Genomic DNA, 23,231 nt, shown 5'->3' with positions numbered 1-23,231 from the left:
AAAGAAAAATCTTTTTTTTTTTTGGTGTATTAGTAACACAAATAAAACAAATTGCAGAAAAATAAAATCCTAATTATAACTAGTAGAAGAATAAAACCGATCTAGAAATAAATTGGTTTCAAAAAATAAACAATTCCCCGGCAACGGCGCCAAAAACTTGTTGTGCAAATTTATTTAACTCGCAAGTGCACGAATCAATTGTAGTTAATGGATTGCAAGTGCGAGATCGAACCCACAGGGAATTGTATTCTTGAAAGCAATTTTAAATCTAAATTAATTAAACCCTAGTCTAGTTCCAAATTTTTGAGAGTTTTTTTTTTGTTTGAATGAAAAAGCCAAAGCATAAGCAATTTAAAGTGATTGAAATCTTATGACGAAGCACTAAGGTTTCGGAATCCGCACTCACAAATTCATAACAACATAATTTCATGATCTATAATATTCCCCAAAGTTCTCACATATAAATCTTAAGTTTGTTTTACTATTGCTTCAAAGAATTAATCAAAAGATCCCATGTATCCATTCATAACCCAAATCACAAAAGAAATCCAATATTCGATCAAATCATTAATTGTATCCGTAAATCACAAGAAAATATCCAATCTTTATCAAAACATCAATTGTATCCAGAGAATAAATCACAGGGGAAATCCAATTTTTAACAAAGAAAACCAAGCAATCAATTGTATTGAATAATCTTAAATCATCAAGTGTATCCTTGAATCACAAAAGATATCCAAGAGTTATTCAATCCAATTGATTAGAAGTAAAACAATAAAGCAATTAAACCATTAAATTGGGAAATATTACATACATGAAACAAAGTTGCTAATCATAAGTGAGGCTTCATCTTCAACCTTAGTTGAAGGTTTAGCCTCTCATGTTATTGAAAGACAAAACAAAATTGATTGAATTCATAATGTAAAATCGAGTACTTACAAATAAGAATCACAAAGTAGAGATTCAAAAGTTAGGAAAACCTTAAACTCTCTTCTTTCTCCTCTGCAATCTTCAAATTCGTAGCCCCCTCAACTAATCTGATAATTCCCTATTTATAGACCTAAAACTTAGGGTTTTACAAGTTGAAATCGGATACAATTCGTCCAGGTTTGTACCATTTAATTACGGGACGATTTTGGAATAGTAAACGTCCGAATTAGGAAAATCCTATCTCACAATGAATTGTAGTATTTTGAGTTAGCTTTCCAACGCCACTTGAATCACCTCAATCGGATATGTGAGCGAAAAATTATGGTCAAAATACTGAGACATGTAGAATCTGAATTTGAATCCAATTCGAAATTTTATCCAATCTTATCCTTAATCCGATTTACCCATTTTTTGGATTTGGTTAAACTTAACCACATCATCTAGGTCTTCTCAAAGTATGTTTTCTTCCAAAAAGTAGTTTTTCTTCAACACCTACAAAACACTAAAAACACAAAACTAACACAAAACATCAGATAATAACACAGCTAAAGGATTAACACAAGTAAATTAAGGGGTCCAAATATGCAATATTTGGCACACATCACTTCTGGCAATGGCTTTTACTCTCACTCAAACTCTCTTTACCTTGCTACTTCTTCTGTTACCGATTCCTGCCATTTGCTCAAACTAATGCCAACATTACTGTGGCAGATTCTCTCTCTGCAGCTGATAACTCTTCATGGGTTTCTCCTTCTGGTGATTTTGCCTTCGGATTTCGCCAACAAAACAACTCAGATTTCTTCCTGCTATCCATATGGATACCCGACAGAAGCATAGTTTGGCGCGCAAATGCAGATCAGCTGGGTATAAAGAGGATAACAATTTTTAATTTTTAACAATTTAGTTTGGTACAAGCGTTCAGCGCTCATACAAGCAAATATTTATAAAGAGAAGTGTTATCTACACCACACAAGCAAGTGAAAGATGTGTATGTGGGATTATATATTTGATAATCAATGGGTATTGAAAATTGAAAAGCATTTTTATTACTGTCTAAAAATGTAAATCTATATATTTTGGAATTCAAATTTTGGATGCTAAAATTCACCATCACTGAAACCCAAGGAAACAAAAATCAGTAAATTGTCACTCACATATACAGTATAACATTTGACCAATCCAAAACAATATAAACATACCCTTCGGTTTTTTTTTCCAACATATTCTCAGCAACCAAACAGAGAATACCAAAAATATCAAACACCCGGAAAGCAAAACGACCAATCACCAAAACGATAAACGAGAAATACCCGTCAAAATCAAACCCAAAATAACCACAAATGCTCACATAACCATGCGAAAATTAAAAACCCAAAAACAGAGAGGAAGGGGTGGCTTTCTGGCCATCTGTTCAATTTTTTTTTTTTTAGAATTAATTTTTAAATTAAATTAATAAAAAAAATTAATATGTTGATGTGGAAAAATGGTGCATTTTGATTGGGACTAACGGGCGTTACACAAATTTGAGAAAATTTAATGGTGGGGATTTATTTGGCATTTTGATTAACCCATGGAGTAAAAACTCTAAAAAAAATAAAATAAAGAAATAGAGATTTTACAGTTTTTGCAGGTTGACTCAGGAATTTATAATATATTTATCTTTTTTTCAAACAAGCTTTAAGGGTGTTAAACGCACTTTTGAGGTCTTCAAACACAATCTCAAACATGCGCTTAGTTGGAAACCCATGATATTTAGTTGATACTTGTTTGCTAACTTTTTCTTTTTCTTTTTCTTTTTTTTCTTTTTTTTTTTTTGGATGAATGAAAATAAATTAACAAACAAGTTGAAAAACTATGATTTACATCCATCTATAAAGCTTGTCCCCATAAGTGTTAAAGTGCTGATTTAAATGATTAAATTTATCTTTTCCTATTAGATTAAACATTTCAAGTATGTGATGATTTAACATGGTAGCAGAGTCAAAAGTTTTGAGTTCGAACCTTGACTTCGTCAATTACCTCCCATTTCATTTAAATATTTTATGTGTTGGGTTTCACGTATTAAAAGTGAGTGATCTGTTTAACTTCAAATTCTAACGAAATGGGATAAATTGCATCAAATTAAAAACTCGTGGGGTAAAATTGAGAGTTTTTGAATTTTGAAGTCTTATTAAAATGGGTGGAAGTTCATGAGGTCTTTGTGAAGTTAACCCTTATTTTAATTTCCAGAAATTAAATAATTTTACCATAATTATGTCTTTAATTAGAGAGCTCCCACAAACATTTTTCAATAATTGGAGTCTTATTCTATCTTTGCAATTTCTGGTTTTTCTCTCTTTCTGCCTTTTGAATTATTTTTGTCTTTGCAATTGATTATCTCATTTAATTATATTTGGGGTTTTAATTAGAGAGCAATGACTAACCTCTTTTTTATACCATAACGAAGGCCACTTTCTCTCTATGAGTTCTTTTAAATCACCACTTATCCCAAAATTTTATGTTGATAGGAAGAACTAAATTTAATCACTTAATTAATACTTAACACTCACCCTCACATGTGGACTCAAACTCTTTTTAAATAGGTGAAACCTAAGATGTGTAATTTTTTTTTTTGGAAGTATTTTCCACTATTTTCAGCTTGTATGAAAAATTAAGCAGGCCCCCAACTCTCTCAATTGTTTTGCTTTGTTTACATTCCATTAATTGTACCAAAAATAACTCTAAAACCTATAACTAACAACCGGTCCATACCAAACACACTTCAATGACCTTTGTTTATGATTTACTGGTAGCTATGATACTAATAGAGATTTCAATCCACCATGAAATCATATATATATATAATCTATTAATGGACATATATAATTAGATTATTTTAAAGATCATTAACGCACGATTTGCCCCAGTGGTGACTATTTCTTTCATCATTGACCGATTGCCCAACAATATATAAAAGTAAAAACTCTCCCGCTAATTGATTACCTCATTGGACCATGTTGTGCACGCGCGAAGACTAACCAATTAATAGTTATCCACCCACAAATGTCCGTCCACTTTCAAAAGCAAATCAATTTGCAAGGAATATGATTAATTAATTCCATGGAAATCTAATTCCATCATTTGACCGATTTGCACAAATTTGGAAGATGATTAGTTATGTGTGAAATGCATTACACATTTAGATTTCCACAGAATCAAATTCCTTGTAAATTGATTTCCTTTTGAAAGTGGACATTAATTTCGCCATTGCCTTTGTTGTAATGTAAGACTAAGAGTGGTTGTTCCATTTCAACTCATTACTCATTTGGAAGATATTATTGAGAATATATCTAAAATGAAGCACGCTATATATTAGAACATAGTTCTTAGATTTCCATGCTATTATAACTCCTATATGTATATATACTTGAAGTGGACAAGTTTGTAACGTGTAGTTGAGAATTGTTAAGGTTTAAAATCTTGATAACTGTTATTTGTAACGTATAAGAACTAATGAGTTTACTTGAGATTTATTAAAAATAGAAGACAATTTCTCCCATTGATCATTCATGGAAGTCAAAACTCAAAACCTTGTGTTCATAAAAATTTAATACACGCTACCATAGAGTTCATTTTTAATATTGCATTATCTAAGTAGTCTTTATTATCATGCCTTTGTCGTATCTCAATGGGAATAGGATCCTCTCGTGTCCATAATGGATTGGAGAATATCCAGTTCGTAGATGAGATTTCTTCTTAGAAATCCTACAGCCACAAATAGGACACTTGTCCTACTACAAAAAAAAATAATAATAAAAAAACAATATTTTGGATTAAAAAAAATAAGGAGTGGCTGACCATCGCATCTTAGCCATAGGGGGTGGCCGAACCACCCCATTTTAGCTGGGGGTGGCTTGAGAGCCACCCCAATACCCGGTCAGGGGTGGCCGGACCACCCCATGGCCCTTGGGGGTGGTCCGGCCACCCCCTAAACCCAAACTAAAACAAAAAAATAAAAAAATCATTTGGGCCTTGAGCACCCCTCCGGGGTGGCCGAAGCCACCCCCAGCCCCAACTGAGGTGGTCCGGCCACCCCCAAAGGTCTTATAAAAATTCTAATTTTTATAATTTTTTTAAAAAAATATATAATATTTTTTTTTTATTAATGAGACAAATGTCTTATTTATGGCCTCGGAATCTCTTTAAGAGATCCTAACCATTAACTGGATATTCTCCAATCCAAAATGGACTAAAGAGGATCATATTACATCTCAATAAGGCCTAGTATTGAAGCCCAAGCAAGGCCACTGGTGCTCTTGTTCCCAGGCCAAGCCGAGCTTGACAGTAAAGCATGTAGCTCGAGCCTGACCCAACCATGATCATGCATTAGACTAGAATCAAACTAGTACTAAATTTTTAAGTTCGGTTTGTTTAAGCTCACAATAACTTCCTTATCATTTCCCTATACCATTTAACTATTCTTTCAAATAAATGTTCAAAGAAATAGTAAGGGAAGAAAATGAAAGGGATTAGGATCCCTTACAATTTTTTTTAAAATTATAGATTCTCAAATTATATAATTTAGGTCATTTTTAGGAATTGAAACACTTCAAAATGTTACCAATTAAAAACGTGATCTATTATTTCTTTAAAATTTTAAGAGATCCTGATCATTTGACATAGTAGTAGCATTAATGGCGAAATTTTGTGCATGGGTGGGACAAAATTAAGCTAAAACAAGTTTGCTGAAGGCGGAATCTACTTGACTTGGATTGGCTTTGAAATGTTGCTGTGGTCTTCTTTGAGGATTTTATTGGCAAGTTGGAGATTAAAAGAGAGCATCCATATTTTTGTTCATTAACAAAATTGTTTTTTTTTTTGCTTGTATGGATGAAATAATACCGATTTTAGTATTTAATTATAACGTTTGTTTAAGTGGGCATTTGGGTTTTAAATTGTTTTGACAATACGTTCGTACTTGGGTGCATATATCTTCAATAGATATATATTAAGAAATTTCATTAACAATGCGGTTAATGAAAAGTAGGTTAAAAAAGAACCAAAATTTATTGTACAAAATGGTTTTAGGATTGCTAAAACAAGAGTATTTTTTGTTGTAATTAACCGCCGGTCCTCATAAGATAGAAATTAACTGCCGTTTAAATTTAATGATTTTTTCAATAACATCTGTTTTATTTTTCATTATTGTTTTTTAATATTTTTTTTGCTATTCTTTTCTAAAACACTTTCACAAAAAAATAAATAAATAAAATTATAATGAAAACATGCGCTAGAAATGAAATCACAAATAGGAGCCTTTGCCGCTTATACATACCGGCCACTTTGATGTAACACTTATGAAAAACACAACACAACTGTATATGGAGTCTCACCAAGCTATCAAAGACGTCACATTCCCAAGGAATTTAGGATAAACTGAATAATTCTCATAGATCCCAATAAGTTCAAATTACACCACTTCATAACATTCTACCGTGCACTTATTTGATCAGAGATAAGAGATAACAAAAACAGATGATAACAATGACACGCCAAACATTAACTATCTATGGGGTCCATGCTTAGGATATATAAGTTAAACCTAAACCGATCCCATTGAACATGCACATGCCTTATAACGACCTACAAGATATATATTGTCATCAATTGGTGATGCACACGGCACTTTGGGAAAATGCGTCTCTAATTGCCCTCATTTCGTTGACGACATCACTTGTGGGCAAACGCTCATGAGATGATGTTGAAGAGCACAACAATCCAATTTGCAACACCGAGATCAAGCAATCCACAACTCCACTTCTAGGATTGAAATGATGATCAACTTCTTCGATTATTGCGCTTTCTTCTATATCTGCGTTATTTGTCTCATCATCATCTTCATTTTCTTCAAAGGGCATTGACAAGTCCACTACATCCATGACACGTTCCGGCAAAGCCATTGCAGTAAACTTTTGAATGCTCAAACCTTCTTTGAACATGTCATCGGTAGGTTTTTTCCCAGTGAACATCTCCAGCAATAGTACACCATAGCTATAAATATCTCCAAGTATAGAAATTTGGCCACCCATCCCATACTCTACAATTTATTAATACATTAGTACATGATCACTAGATATTATAGATCTATACTTAAGAATTTATAGTTATATATTTATATATATAAGACCTAAGAATTAGACATATTAGAAAGAAAAAAAAAAAAAAAAAAAAAAAACGACCTACGAATTTGACTTGGACCTATCAAAGTTAGGTTTGAACTTTCGTTCATACTTTAGCCTGAATCAAATTATTGGTTGAAAACAAACCTGGAGGAATGTACCCGATGGAACCCTTCAGTGCAACTGAAAAGTCTGACATACTTTGATTTTTGGAGGGATCATGTGATGCGTCAATGAAGAACTTTGCTAATCCAAAGTCACCAACATGGGCCACCATATCTTCATTGAGGAGGACATTGCTTGGCTTTAAATCACAGTGAACAATCGGTGTTTGGCAATGGAGATGAAGATATTGTAATGCATAAGCAACATCCATGGCTATGTTCAGTCTCTGAATAAAGCTCAATCTCTTGCGTTGATGTTGCTCATCCTCTATAGGATGTAGCCACTGGTCTAAGCTTCCATTAGACATGAACTCAAAAACTAGACTCTTAAAGTCGTTCCCTTGATGATCAATACTTGAGCAAGCAGTGATAACCTTAAGGAGATTACGATGTCGTAAACTTCTCAAAGCATTGCATTCATTAACGAAACTCTTGGAACCTCCTCGTTGTTTAAGGTTTAACACTTTAACTGCAATAACTGCTCCATTGCTAGAAAGAACTCCTTTGTATACAAAACCAAAACTACCCGAACCGATCAAATTGTCCACAGAGAAACCATTAGTTGAGGCTGAGAGTTCTGCATAAGATATACAAGCCAATCGCCTATTCACAAAGGAAGATGCAGCCAAAGGTCTCTTTCTCCATTTTTTAACATTACAACATGTGATGAAAAAACACAGTAGAACAAGTCCCAATATGATAGGAATTACTACTTTGAGTGCAAGGCGTTTCACGGATGCACGTGTACTACTTCTGTAGCATGTTGGCAAATGTAATTCTAGGACACCACCACATAGTTTGTAATTTCCAAAGATTGAAATTGCGCTTACATTCGAAAAAATCCCTTCACTTGGCACTTTCCCAAAGAGATCATTATCAGAAAGATTGAGATGCTTAAGTGACAAAAACTTGCTAAGAAATTCAGGAATTTGCCATGACAAGTTATTGCGCGAAAGATCAATTTCTTCTAAACCTCTTAGTGTCTTCAAAGATGGAGGAATTGCTCCTTCAAATGAATTACCCTCCAAATGCAAACTCACCAAACTAGTACAGCTACCAAGGGAAGTTGGAATTTCACCAGATAATTTATTATCTGAGAGATCTAACTTCCAAAGATTTTTTAAGTTACCTACTTCAAATGGTAGTGTACCTATCAACGAATTATGAGACATGACCAAATAAATTGAAAGGGATGAAAGACCAATAACTTGTTTTGGTATGGCACCATTGAGATTGTTAGTAGAAAGGTTTAGTTTAAGCAAATTTTGGCAGTTTCCTAGGCTTGGGGGTATACTTCCCTCAAATTTGTTCTCATCCACGAGGAGCGTTATCAATTTAGTCAAGTTACCTAAAGAGGATGGGATCGACCCTGAAAATTTGTTCTTGCTCAAATATAGTACCCGTAACTGCTGGAGCTTCCCAAGTGCATCGGGGAGAGGACCACCCAAATTGTTACCATGTAATTCCAGATAGGTCAAGTTAACAAGGTTGCCAATCCCAATGGGAATGCCTCCATGTATCTTATTTCCACCTATAGCAAGCCACCACAACTGGGAGGAAAGGTTGGCTATAGAGTTGTGCAGTACACCACCAAATTGATTGAAATCGAGAGCCAAGACCTCCAAACTTGTACAATTAGCCAAAAAATCCAGAAAATTCAGGTCACCAACTTTCCCATTTCCAAGTCTATTTTCTCCGAAACCCAGATGAACCAAGCCACGCAAACCTCCTAGATTTTGAGGCACCGTCCCAGTGAAACCATTTTCACTAAAGTCAAGCTTTTCAAGTCTAGACGCATTTGACAATGACATGGGAATATGTCCTGTGAAACTATTAAGACCGTTAAAAAATGTTTTTAGGTTAGGAAGAGTATGGCCAACATCTGATGGAAGGCTTCCATGCAAATGGTTTCCAGTAACAGAGAAATGGTATATGGAAGATATATTATAAATGAGAGGAGAGATAGTACCAGATAGATTATTCACAGCAAGACTGAAAAATCCCAAGACTGATAGACGACCAAGCGCACTAGGTATGCTCCCATTTAGATTGTTCTCATAAAGGGAAAGAACAAACAAAGAAGAAAAGTTTCCTATCCACGCTGGGATACTTCCTGTAAGGTTGTTCACAGCAAGTCTCAGGTAAACCAACTTTGACAATGTACTGAACTGCTCTGGAATCTGCCCAACAAGCTTGTTGTAAACAACATCAAGCATTATAAGTTGTGTACAATGACTTAGATTACTTGGAAGGTTCCCACCAAAGGAATTGAAACTCAAGTTAAGATGTTGCAGGCGCCCTAGTCTGCCCACTTCTTGAGGAATTTCACCATAGATGCTATTGTTTCTCAGGTTGATTCCAGTAAGGTGAGTAAGATTTCCAATAGAAGGTGTTAAGGTGCCACTCAATCTTTGAATTTGTAAGTTGAGAATCATGACCCTTTTACTGGAGGGGGTGCATGTAACACCGAACCAGTTGCAGAAGTGGGTGGAGTCATTCCACAAGCTCATGATTTGAAGTGGGTCTCCACTAATCTGATTCTTGAAGGCAAGCAACGCCAATCGATCGGACTCATCTGCAAAAGTTGGAAATCTTGCAGATTTCAAAGTTGGGCTCATAAACAAGAGAAGAATTCCGTGAAAGAATATGAAGAAAATCAACTTTGAATGCAGACAAGAGTGCTTCATCTGGCTGGGAATATAATTATCAAAGGGTCCAAGTCAAGTTTGTATGATATGAAAATATGAAAAATTTCCAATGAGTCAAAAGGAAACAAATTTTAGTGGGTCAAGCGATTGGGATAATATAGATGGCGAGGCCTAGCATCTTTTTAGTAGAGTGTAGTGACGCATGCAATTCAAACTTCATTTTGATAGTTGTTGGCCCACCTATAGGTAATGAAATTCGTCGGACGACTCTTTAATATCTATTCAATTTCATTGCTTTCTTTGCTGCAACCTTTGTCGTCCCAAATTTGAACCTAGTTATGGAAATATGAAGTAAAATGTTTTATAATGAACTTTATTCTAGTAGCTTTTTTTCAACAACTTCTTTAACACTTGTTCCAAAAGCTTAAACTGATAGGTAGAGGTAAATTTATTCACTTAATCATTACTTTAACATTTCACTTCACGTGTGCGCTCAAACTCCTGGAGGTGAGTTAACGGAGTAAAGGTTCGATCCCATGATGTTTGGGATTGCGTTTGAGAAACAAAGCTTTTAAGTAAACGTTTTTTTCGCAAAAGCTTCATTTATAAGCTTTTACCAGAAGTGCATTTTGGTCATTTTTAGGCTTTTTGACCTTTGAAAGCGCTTTCAATTTTTTTTACCAAACCGATTTTTCTTTTTTCTTTTTTTTTTCAAATGAGCTTTTAGGGTGTTAAATGCACTTTTGAGGTCCTTAAACGCAATCCCAAAACATTCCCTTAGTTGGAAACCCGTGATATTTAGTTGATACTTGTTTGCTCACATCTTCTTCTTCCCTTTTTTTTTTCTTTTTTCTTTTTCTTCTTCTTATTGGATGAATGAAAATAAATTAACAAACAAGCTGAAAAACTATGATTTACAAACGTCACAATTGCTGAAAAACTATGAGGAAATCAGATGCTACTGCTACATCCATCTATAAAGCTTTTTTCCAAAGTGTTAAAGTGTTGGTTTAAATGATTAAATGTAGGGTTAAATACTCTTTTGCCCCTTAGGGTTTCAACACTTTATTTTTTCCTTCTTCGGGTTTCATTTTTATCACTGGAGGTAACTGTAGTTTTGATAAAGACCAAGATGATACCTCTGTTAAAATTCCGTCCAAAACTTAACGGAACATCACGTCTACACCAATCTAATGTCGCCAAGTGTCATATAATTAATTTTTTTTAAAAAAAAAAATTTAAAATTTAAAAAGATTATATATATTAAAAAAAAAAAATTAGGGGTGGCTTTGGCCAGTTTGGAGGTGGCCTGGCCACCCCATCTCGCCGGTTTGGCCACCCCCTTAGGCACCCACCCCCATCCGGCCGTTGATAAAGCTTATTTCCACATCTACATTTCCAGGAGAGAAGATAGCCATCATCTTCTCCATGAGATGATATTATTGCACTGAAACGCTTCCTTTTTTGCGTGAGAAGGAATGACAAGAATGGCAATGCAAGGCTTGCAATTTAAGCACCTGTTCTCACAGCCAGGAAGCTTTGATCCCAGCACCATTTCCCTCACTGTACCCTGAGGATGATATGCCAAAATAGGAAATAATTAATCAACAAGAAACACAAACTACCGTGTATATATTTGACCGAGCGAACAATAAGGAAATTATGAAAAGACTTTAAAAAATTACCTTAATTTATTTTTTAAAAAAAAATATATATTTGGGGGGGGGGGGGGCGTGCACCCCTTTGCATCCGCCACTGCAACCACCCCCAAAACCAGCCAAGAGCCACCCCCAATTTTTTTTTTTTTTTCAAAAATATATTTTTTAATCTTTTTAATATATTTTTTTAAAACAAAATTATCGGACGCGTGACAACATTTAATTGGTGCTGACGTTGCATTCCATTAAGTTTTGGATGGAATTTTAACAAAGGTATCATCTTGGTTTTTATGAAAACCACATGTACCTCCTACGATAAAAATGAAAACCTAAGAGGAAAAAAATAAAGTGTTGAAACCCTAGGGGGCAAAAGAGTATTTAACCCTTAAATTTATCTCTTCCTATTAGTTTAAGCTATTAGGATAAGTGATGATTTAACATTGTATTAGAGCCAAAGGTTTTGAGTTCCAACATTGAATCTGTCATGTACCTCCAATTTCAATTAAATATTTAATGTGTTGGGCCTCACATATTAAAAGTGAGTGATTTGTTTAACGCCAAATTCTAACGAAATAGGATAAATTGCATCAAATTTGAAATTCGAGGGGAGAAATTGAGAGTTTTTGAATTTTGGGGTCTTATCAAAACAGGTAAAAGTTCATGTGGTCTTTATGTAGTTAACCTTATTTTAATTTCCTGAAATTCAATAATTTTACATAATTAGGTCTTTAATTAGAGGGCTATGACAATCATTTTTCAATAATTGGGGTCTTATTCTATCTTTGCGATTTCTCGTTTTTCTCTCTTTCTGCCTATTGAATTATTTTCATCTTTGCAATTGATAATCTCTTTTAATTATATTTGTGGTCTTTTTTTTCTTTCTTTTTTTTGAAGAAATATATTTGGGTCTTAATTAGAGAGCTAACTTTTGTTTATACCATAATAAAGGCCACTTTCTCTCTATGACTTTCCATCTTTCTCTTTTTCTGTTAAATCACCACTTATTCCAAAATATTAAGTTGATAGGAACTAAATTTAATCAGTTAATTAATACTTAATACGCACCCTCGTACCAAAAAAAAAAAAAAAAAAAAACTCACCCTCGTATGTGACTCAGACTCTTTTTTAATAGGTGAAACCTAACATGTGAAATATATTTTTTTGGGAAAGTATTTTCCACTATTTTCATCTTGTATGAAAAATTGAGGTGCCCCAACTCTCTCAAGTAGCTAGAATTAATTGTTTTGCTTTGTTTTCTAGGATTAATTGTTTTGCTTTGTTTACATTCCAATTTCACCAAAACTAACTGTAAAACCTATAACTAACAACCAGTCCATACCAAACATACTTCAGTAGTCTTTGTTTATGATTTACTGGTGGCTATGATACCAATAGAGATTTCAACATTGACCGATTGCACAAAAATATATAAAAATAAAAATTCTCCCCGCTAATTGATTACTTCGTTGGATCATGTTGTGCGCGCGCGAACACTAGACTAAATGTCCATTTTGGATTGCAATTTCAATTAGTGAAATTTTAAAAATTGTATTTTTAAAAATTAAGTTTTTGAAATCGCAACTTTTTTAAATTGTAAAACGTTTGGTAAAAATTGTAAAAAAAATTTAAATTGAAAGTTCGCTACTTTTTAAAATTGTAAAAATCGTGTTTTTGAATTCACCCACAAATGTCGGTCCACTTTCAAAAGCAAATCAATCTGCAAGCAATACGATTAATTCCATGGAAATTTTGTCTATCTATGTATTTTTATGGACAATCATACACTGAAGTGGGATAGGACTTTATGTGCTATTTGAAGTAAAATGTTTTATTATGATCTTATATTCTAGTAGCGTTTTTCCAACAACTTATTTAACACTTGTTTCAAAAGCTTAAGCTGATAGAAATATGTAAATTTAATTACTTAATCATTACTTTAAGATTCAACTTCACGTGTGGGTTCAAACTCGTGGGGGGTGAATTGACAGAATCAAGGTTCGATCCCAGGACGTTTTAGATTGTGTTTGAGAAGTAGTGCTTTAAAGTAAAAAATGTTTTTTTGGCAAAAACTCCATTTTTAAGCTTTTGCCAAAAGTGCGTTTTGGTCATTTTTAGGCTTTCTGACCTTCAAAAGCACTTTGAATTTTTTTACCAAACTGGTTTTTTTTTTTTTTTTTTTTTTTTTTTCAAGGCTAAATATATTATAAATCCGTGAGTCAACCCGCTAAAACTGTAAAATCCTTAAGGTTTTTTTTTTTTAATTTTTAATTTTTTACTCGTTGGGTTAATCCAAATGTCAAATAAATCCCCACCATAAAATTTTCTCAAATTTGTGTAACACCCGTTAGTCCCTCTCAAAACACACCGTCTATGTTTTGGGGTTTTTAATTTCCGCATGGTTATGTGAGCATTTGTGGTCGTTTTGGGTTTGATTTTGACGGGTATTTCTCGTTTTGGTGATTGGTCGATTTGCTTTCTGGGTGTTTGATATTTTTCGTATTCTCTATTTGGTTGCTGAGAATATGTTGGGAAAAAGACAGAAGGGTATGTTTATATTGTTTTGGATTGGTCAAATGTTATACTGTATATGTGAGTGACAATTTACTGATTTATAATATATTTATCTTTTTCTCAAACAAGCTTTAAGTGTGTTAAGCGCACTTTTGAGGTCCTCAAATATGCCCTTAGTAGGAAACCGGTGATATTTAGTTAATACTTGTTTGCTAACTTTTTTTTTATTTTGGGATGAATGAAATTAAATTAACAAACAAGTTGAAAAACTATGATTTCCATCCTTCTATAAAGCTTGACCCCATAAGTGTTAAAGTGCTGATTTAAATGATTAAATTTATCTCTTCCTATTAGCTTAAACTTTTGAGGTATGTGATGTTTTAACATAGTATGAAAGCCAAAGGTTTTGAGTTCAAACCTTGACTTCATCAATTACCTCTCATTTCATTTAAATATTTTATGCGTTAGGTCTCACATATTAAAAGTGAGTGATCTGTTTAACTCCAAATTCTAACGAAAGGGGCTAAATTGCATCAAATTAGAAGTTCGTGAGGTGAAATTGAGAGTTTTTGAATTTTGAGGTCTTATTAAAATGGGTGGAAGTTCATGGGGTCTTTATGAAGTTAACCCTTATTTTTAATTTCCAGAAATTAAATAATTTTACCATAATTAGGTCTTTAATTAGAGAGCTCTGACAAACATTTTCAATAATTGGAGTCTTATTCTATCTTGGCAATTTCTTGTTTTTCTCTCTTTCTGCCTATTGAATTGTTTTCATCTTTGCAATTGATAATCTCTTTTAATTATATTTGGGGTCTTAATTAGATAGCAATGACTAACCTCTTTTTTATACCCTAACGAAAGCCACTTTCTCTCTATGAGTTCTGTTAAGTCACCACTTTTTCCAAAATTTTAAGTTGATAGGAAGAACTAAATTTAATCACTTAATTAATACTTAACACTCACCCTCACATGTGGATTCAAACTCTTTTTTAATAGATGAAACCTAAGATGTGTAATTTTTTTTTTTTTTTTTGGGAAGTATTTTCCACTATTTTCATCTTGTATGAAAAATTAAGGGAGGCCCAACTCTATCATTTGTTTTGCTTTGTTTACATTCCATTAATTGCACCAAAAATAACTCTAAAACCTATAACTAACAACTGGTCCATACCAAACACACTTTAGTGGTCTTTGTTTATGATTTACTGGTGGCTATGATACCAATAGAGATTTCAATCCACCTTGAAATCATATATATATATACTAATGGACATATTTAATTAGATTATTTTAAAGATCATTAACGCACGATTTGCCCCAATGGTGACTATTTCTTTCATCATTGACCGATTGCCCAAAAATATATAAAAGTAAAAACTCTCCCGCTAATTAATTAATTGCCTCGTTGGACCATGTTGTACACGCGCGAAGACTAACCAATTAATAGTCATCCACCCACAAATGTCCATCCACTTTCAAAAGCAAATCAATTTGCAAGGAATATGATTAATTAATTCCATGGAAATCTAATTCCATCATTTGACCGATTTGCACAAATTTGGAAGATGATTAGTTATGTGTGAAATGCATTAATTGCACCAAAAATAACTCTAAAACCTATAACTAACAACCTGTCCATACCAAACACACTTCAGTGGTCTTTGTTTATGATTTACTGGTAGCTATGATGCCAATAGAGATTTCAATCCACCTTGAAATCATATATATATAAAATCTATTAATGGACATATATAATTAGATTATTTTAAAGATCATTAACACACGATTTGCTCCAGTGGTGACTATTTCTTTCATCATTAACCAATTGCACAAAATTAAAAAGAAAAACTCTCCCGCTAATTGATTACCTCGTTGGACCATGTTGTGCACGCGCAAAGACTAGATCGAGTAATATCCATCCACTTTCAAAAGCAAATCAATTTGCAAGGAATATGATTAATTAATTCCATGGAAATCTAATTCCACCATTTGACCGATTTGCACAAATTTGGAAGATGATTAGTTAAGGGTACTTCTGGACCACATTCTATTAGGAAAAAAAAAAATGAACTAAATTTTTGAATATAGTTAGATGGCGTGGCAAACTTCTGGACCAGATTTTCAATGATAAATTTAAATAATGAAACATGGTGAGAAGATCTGGTACATTTAAATAATGTACCAGTAGAAAATTAAGAACAAAGAATCTGGTCATGCAGATTTACTGCGTGATCATTTTGATTTGATTTTGATTTGTTTATATATACATCATTTTCATTCTGTTGTTATGAAAAGACATTTGGTTGCTATTTCATACAATAGTTGTTGGGTGGTCTATTTGCAAGCAATAGATTATAGATCTGAATGACCTTTAACTTTAAAAATAATGTGTAACATACACATGTAGCAGCGGTAAAATCGAATCTTACCATGAAATGGTTTTATGGTTTTTCTTAGTTTTATTTGAAACTAAGGTTATGTTGGTTTCGACCAAAAATGTTTTCAACAAAATAATATTTTTATATTTGGCACATACCAAAAATCATGATCGGGTCCCTGTGAGTCATAATGGGTCCTAGCGGGGTTTCGACCAGGTCCTGTGAGGTTTGGACCAAGTCCTAGCGGTGGCCTGATGAAGTCCCTACGACGTTCTTGCTGGATTCGTTGATATGAGAATTATAAGCTCAAACTCAAAAAATAGTTTGCGATTTAAAAAAAGGGAAATCATTTTACCGAAATTAAAGAAGTTAGTTTTTTTTGTCAAACCGAAAATATTTTTCGTAGACTATTATTTTTGTCACACAAAGCACGAAAAAATATTTATAATATTTTTTTAAAATCATTTTATGCCAAAACAAACATAGCCTAAATGAAGAGCTTCTCAAGAAAATCTCGAAGCTATTGACATAAAAGAATTTTAGGTATGATAAATTCTAGTGTAAGTTATGGTTACAGTTGAAAACAATCATGGAAATTTTACGCAAAATGATCAGTTAAATTGTTGTATCCAAGAAGAACGAGCAACTTTCCAAGGATGAAATTGCTTCACATGTTATTTGCTATGAGCGCTTTTTTCTTTCATGGCATTTAGAATGTGGAATAGTATTAACTGAGGATTATAATCTTTCAACATGTCTTTTAGAGCAATGCTACAAGTTACCCTTGTGTTATTTTTGTGTCCTTTTAAGATTGATGTGGCTTTTACAATCACCATTGAGCATGTAATTGATCATTATTTAATTTTGATCAAATGATAATTTTAAGAGCAACATTATTTTTGAAGGGACACAAAAATGACATAATAGGTACTTCTAAAATTACTCTGTCTTTTATGATTACACTGCCTCTATAACCTAGGACTGTGCAATGAATGTTGTTGGAAGCAACACATAATGATAAATAAACACATTTTTGTATATTCTCGTTATGTCCGGAGTTCCAATTTCCGCTTTGTTGGAACAGCTTTTGTCGTTTACCTGCAAAATGCAAAATAGAAAAAGTAAACACAAAAGCTTGTTAGGACGTGCCGACACGGATATACACTCCTCGGAATTCTTGGAAGTAAGATATGGGAGTTCATTGCTATCTGCTAGAGGTCTTGTGAACTTTTAATTTGATTGTCCTGCATCTCTACCCATGTGTATTGGGAAAATGATAGGCTTAGAAACACATTTTATAAAAAGCTTTTAGAAATTGATGTGGCATAACATGATTGGATATGAGATAAATTCAAATTTTGAGAAATCCAATTATGTTGTGCCACATTAGTTTGTAAAATTTTTTTTTTTGTAAAATGTGTTTGTAAACCTAGTATTCCTCATGTGTATTGATGATAAATATTCCTTAACGTTATATTGGGCTTCTATAATTCTATTGCCTCTCAAGCCCATACCAATAGCTCGGCAGGCTGTGTCATTCAAGCAGCCCAAATTCTCAACAAGCTTCATGAGTTGGGCTGCTTGAATGACAAAGGATGCAAAGAGTTGGGCTGCTTGAATGACAGAGTTGGGCTTCTTATTGTGATTTTGTGAATAAATGCAAATGATGCTTTATTCATGAAATTGTCTCTTCTTTTAGAGTAATGCTACAAGTATCTCTTGTATCCCTTTTGAGCCTTTCCAAGAATGATGTGATTATTAAAATCATCATTAGACTTATGATTAATCATTATTGAATTTTGATCAAAGGGTAATCTTAATAGTCACATCATTGTTGAAGGGATTTAAAAGGAACACAAGAGGAACTTTTAGAATTACTCTTTTTTTTTTTTTTTTTTTTTTGCATTAACCGGTGATTGCAAATGGTCCAATAGATACATGCTTGGATTGTATTGACAACAGCAAAATATAAAAATGTTGGCAATTTTATCCCCCCTTCTCTTTCTCATATATATAGAGAGAGAGGGAGAGAGAAGGGTCTAAAAGCAATTATAATATTAGTATAGTTCCACCCACAAAAATTTATATCCTTTTTTAAGTCTTTTACAGTTTTGAGGTTAAATTTTTATGCTTTTCTATATTCAGCATATAAATACAAGTACAGAGCAGCTCATAAATTTGAAATGGGGAAGCAAGATTTATTCAACAAAAGGAACACCCCCTCAACGGGCTAAATAGGAAATGGGAGAAGTAGTTGGATAAGTGGGCATTTTTCCAATGAATAATTTTCCTTTCATAGATTTTGTTATTGAAAAAGTCACTTTTCTATGTAAGCAGTCGTCATTTAATAGATGTAAGACAGTTTTCTATTTGTCATAGTTTTGGACATTGGGTAGCAATTAATATATGTTGTCTCTTTACCTCATTTCAAGTCTGGGTTTGAATAGCTTCAAATAACTCGTGGGTTAATTAAGGAACATCCAGAGTAAATACCTTGACCTTTTTTCTAGACATAATGAAACAAATTATCACTTATGTATACATAATTTCTGGACAAACATATAACTTCTTTACTAGTAGAATTATAGACTAAAAGTATCATGATAGTGTGTTAAGGACATCTATATAAATTGAAACATAAACTCCTGAAAGCTTTTTACTGCACCATCTTTGAGGATATAGTGGCTGTTAATGGGTATAGATGACCCTTTTTAAGTTGACAACAGCTAACTATAAAGATAATTGGAAAACTTATACATTTTCAGTCAAAATCCCTTTAAACAACTAAAGGATCACATAAGGACTTGCTATAGCATCCTAAATATAAAGATAATTGTGCATTTCTCCATGAAATAAATCTGCATTTAAAACCATTAAATTGATCATTCAGTGCAAAAAAAAAAAAAAAAAAAAAAAAATCATGCTGCATCAAGAAAAGCTTAATAGGATTTTATCCCAAGAACTCAGTCAAGATGTATTATTCCTCCTTTAAAAATGTTAGTCACTTAAGTAACAAGGACATTTCTAAAAAGGAGCCATATCATAGTTAAAAATAACACCCTTTTATATAAGACATCTAAAGACATGTAAAAAAAAAAAAAAACACGAGATTATATATACTATTTCATAAAACAAAAACAATGGACACACCAATCTGGTCCTACAAGATACACATCCAATTTTTGGTTCCTCTCGGTTAAGGTTTATTACTCACAACAAATCTGAACAAATACAATGAGGTTTGTTTGTAGCATTTCAATATCCGTACTCTTTTTGACTCCTCTGTTTTTAGTCCTACAACTCACAGCAAATAGTAGATACTTGATCAGGTAAAAGACATCAAATGAGCTTACTTTCACATCCATATAAAGTAAAAACGAAATTGTGATACTATTACTGAAAAGCTTGACTCATTTATAAATTGGCGGCTAGGTGAACATATAAACTATATATCCTCAAATGCCAGGGGAATAGAAAAGTTGGCCATAAAGCATGCATAGTGGACACTGGACATACCTTGTGGATCGAATTTGAAGATCAAGTTCAGCTCACAGACATGCAAAGCATGAGTAAATTACAATGATGTCCATCCTTTTATCACAGCCAAATGAAAAGGAAAAAAAGTACTCATATGAATGAGTCACTAATAGTATTGCCAAAATAGTGATAAACTGTCAATGCAATTAATGCAGAAATACAGACTAGCATACCTGCACAAACACAATATTGGAACCAGCTCAAAGTTCATGTTAAAGATGGCCAAAAATATTCCTTAGGAAAGAGATTCTCACTATGTCACATTCGTATATTTTCTTTTATAAACAACTTTCTATCCTCTATATTCAACAAAATTACAGAGTTTGAACCCTGAACTAGATAAAGCCACTGAATGTCTCCTACCAGATTTCCGCTCCATTGCTCGCCTTGTTCTAGCTGCAACAAAGCAACCAAGAATACACCTTATATACACCCAGCAATGAAAAACTAAAATTACATTCATTGTGAATTCATAGAGGACCAAAATAACTGATGGAAATTGTAATATCAACAAATTAAGGTTAACGAAACAAACAGATACCAATTGGTTTAAATTACTCACCTTATAAAGTCATACCACTTATGCAATAAGAAATAAAAGTAAGAAAAGTAGAAGATAAAACACAAATGATAACAACGCATTTGGGTGGACGTTATCTTATTGGAGTGTGGTGTTGTTGGTAGTTATGTTTGCCCTTGGTGATGTACAGTGGCGGAACCAGCTATTTTTATATTGAAGGTGTCGCTAAAAATTTTTTGGCGTCCTAAAAATTTGGTAATTCACACAATATATGCATCACAAAAAATATCTATAAAAATTCATAAATATGTGCTAAAATTGATATGTTAGAAATGTAACATGTTAACACTATATCAAAAAAAAAAAAGTGTCTAGAACTGCACTTTACGGTCTTTGGCCATAATCACTCCAAGAAAAATAAGGGAAATTTGACCAACTACACATCATTGAGATATTACATCAAACATGTGATGCGTGTTAAGTTTGAGCAAGGCCAAAAAAGGAAACATATGCTTATATCCCTCACAATCAAAGCTTAAACCATAATGACAATAAACAAGAGCAATTCAAGTCATGAATCAAGGTAAGTGGCTCAAGAATGTCACTTAGGCATTTTGTCAAACATGTGGTGTGCACAAATATTTAGTCATGTGCAAAGAACTCACGGATAATAGAAAATCATACCTAAATACATCACAAACAATGAGTATAATACAACCACAACCAGAATCAAGCATAACAATTAACAAGAAATGAGACAAGATTAAATCATGGGAATCATACCTAACATGTGCAATTTCAACAGAACATTGAGAAGAAATTCACAGAAAAATAAGGCCAATTAAATATACTACAAGTCTATAATGTGAAAATAAAACAAAATAAAAGATTCAAAGAAAACAAGCTACACCTACAACCAACTGTTGCCTGTTGGAGTTTCCACCTAAAAGAATTATATATACATCCACCTCTATTCGGTTGCTGAGAAACTTGAAGAAAGTGAAAGAAAATAAAAATGTTAAGCACTAAGTTTATCCATTTTGCTTTCATGGTTACCTGTAGGCTGTAGCTAGAAATTTGACTAAAATCTGTAGCCGGCTTGTTTGGCCGTCGATTTGCTAGATATTGAGGCCTAATGAAGCACCAAAGCGGTAAGAAACTGAGAAAGGGAACGGTTTTTTTCTCGGTGGGACTAATTTATTTGTTGTTAACAGATTGGGTTGAATGGGGATGGGGGTGCGCCGTGCGGGAGAAGGGGTGGGGGTGCCAGGGTGCGGGAGATTGGGTAATGTTGTAATGGGTAGGGTAGGTAAAATTGTAAAAAGATTTTTTTTTTTTTTTTTTTTTAGGGTGCCGTGGGTTAAAAAAATAAAATAAAATTTTAAAATCCTTGGGGGTGCCGTGGCACCCCAAGGTACCACGTGGCTCCGCCACTGGTGATGTACGCTGGACAACATCAAAACCCATGTGTCTCTAATTGCCCTCAATTTGTTGAAAACATCATTTGTGGGCAACCTCTCTTGAGGTGATGTTGCAGAGCACAAGAGTCCAATCTGCAACACTGAGACCAAGCAATCCTCCACTCTGCTTCTTGCACTGAAATGACGACCAACTTCTTCAATTCTTGCGCTTTCTTCAATGTCATTGTTATTTGTCTCATCACTGGCACTTTCTGCAAAAGGCATTGACAAGTCCACTATATCCATGGCACATTCCGGCAAAGCCATTGTAATGAAATTGTGAATGCTAAGGCCATCTTTGAATATATTGTCGGTAGGTCTTTTTCCAGCGAACATTTCCAGCAAGAGTACTTGTTGTAATATTTGTTACAAACATTCATTTTTTAGTCATTTGAAAATGTTTTATCATTTGATATTATCTTCATGAGTTTTTATGAGAAATAAAAATCATCTTTAACCATTTTGGTTTATAACCATTTGTATTTATTACTTGGTTATAAGATATAACTTTTATGACCGTTAGCATTTATTACTTGGTTATGAGATATAACTTTTATGACCGTTTGTATTTATTACTTGGCTATGAGTTATTAAATAAAAATTAGTTTTAATTGATTTTTACCGTTTTGACCGTTAGTCTTTAACAAGTTTTATTGTAGTTTGACTATTTTATTATTAACAAATGTTTTACCGTTTTTGGTGTTATGACCATTTGGACATTATAAAAAAGAAAGAAAACATCCACAATCTTAGGGTAGAGTGAGTTTGCAACAAGAAAGAAAGAAAGACAAACTCATTTTCTTTATAAAAGTGTTTTGTCCTATTTTAGAAGACCAATTGCATAGAATTCTATTCTATTCAATTTCTATTTTCTCTTTGCGATTTTTTTTATCAAGAAGATCAAAGGGTTGTTCTACTAGTCTTCGTTATTGGAAGTGCGTCCTTAACGAAGGTAGACGCTATAGTCTAATCCTAGGAGGTTGTGTGTCAAAGGATCCGATCGCACAGAGTTATACACTCCGGGAGGCACGAATCAACCTTTAAGGACAACGCTCTTGCATGATGCTATAGCATTGTGAGATCTTTTCATACTCTATTTTCATCTCTTGTATTTTATTTATTTTATTGTTAATATTCATATTGTAATTATTTTATATCAATGAGAATTTGTGTACCATCCAAAATTATTTCCAACACCCCAAAGCTAGAAATATCTCCAAGTACAAAAACTTGGCCACCCATCCCATACTCTGCAATTTTTTAA

General features: G+C 33.3%; 1 protein-coding gene across 1 annotated transcript; it reads right to left on the bottom strand.

Annotated features, from left to right (window-relative positions):
- Positions 1-6,572: 6,572 nt before the first annotated feature.
- On the bottom strand, positions 6,573-22,234 carry LOC132162327 (probable LRR receptor-like serine/threonine-protein kinase At3g47570). Its single transcript, XM_059572574.1, has 6 exons — positions 21,926-22,234; positions 20,306-20,383; positions 11,418-11,470; positions 9,467-9,943; positions 7,236-9,388; positions 6,573-7,006 (listed from the first exon to the last, which is right to left on the bottom strand). Exons 1-6 carry the CDS (start codon positions 22,232-22,234, stop codon positions 6,573-6,575), a joined length of 3,504 nt encoding a protein of 1,167 aa, XP_059428557.1.
- Positions 22,235-23,231: the final 997 nt, after the last annotated feature.

The sequence above is a fragment of the Corylus avellana genome, chromosome ca9 (genome assembly GCF_901000735.1).
Source record: "Corylus avellana chromosome ca9, CavTom2PMs-1.0".
Classification (NCBI taxonomy): Eukaryota; Viridiplantae; Streptophyta; class Magnoliopsida; order Fagales; family Betulaceae; genus Corylus; species Corylus avellana.
The sequence above is the reverse complement of the archived record's forward strand: the minus strand, read 5'-3'. Positions and strand labels throughout refer to the sequence as shown.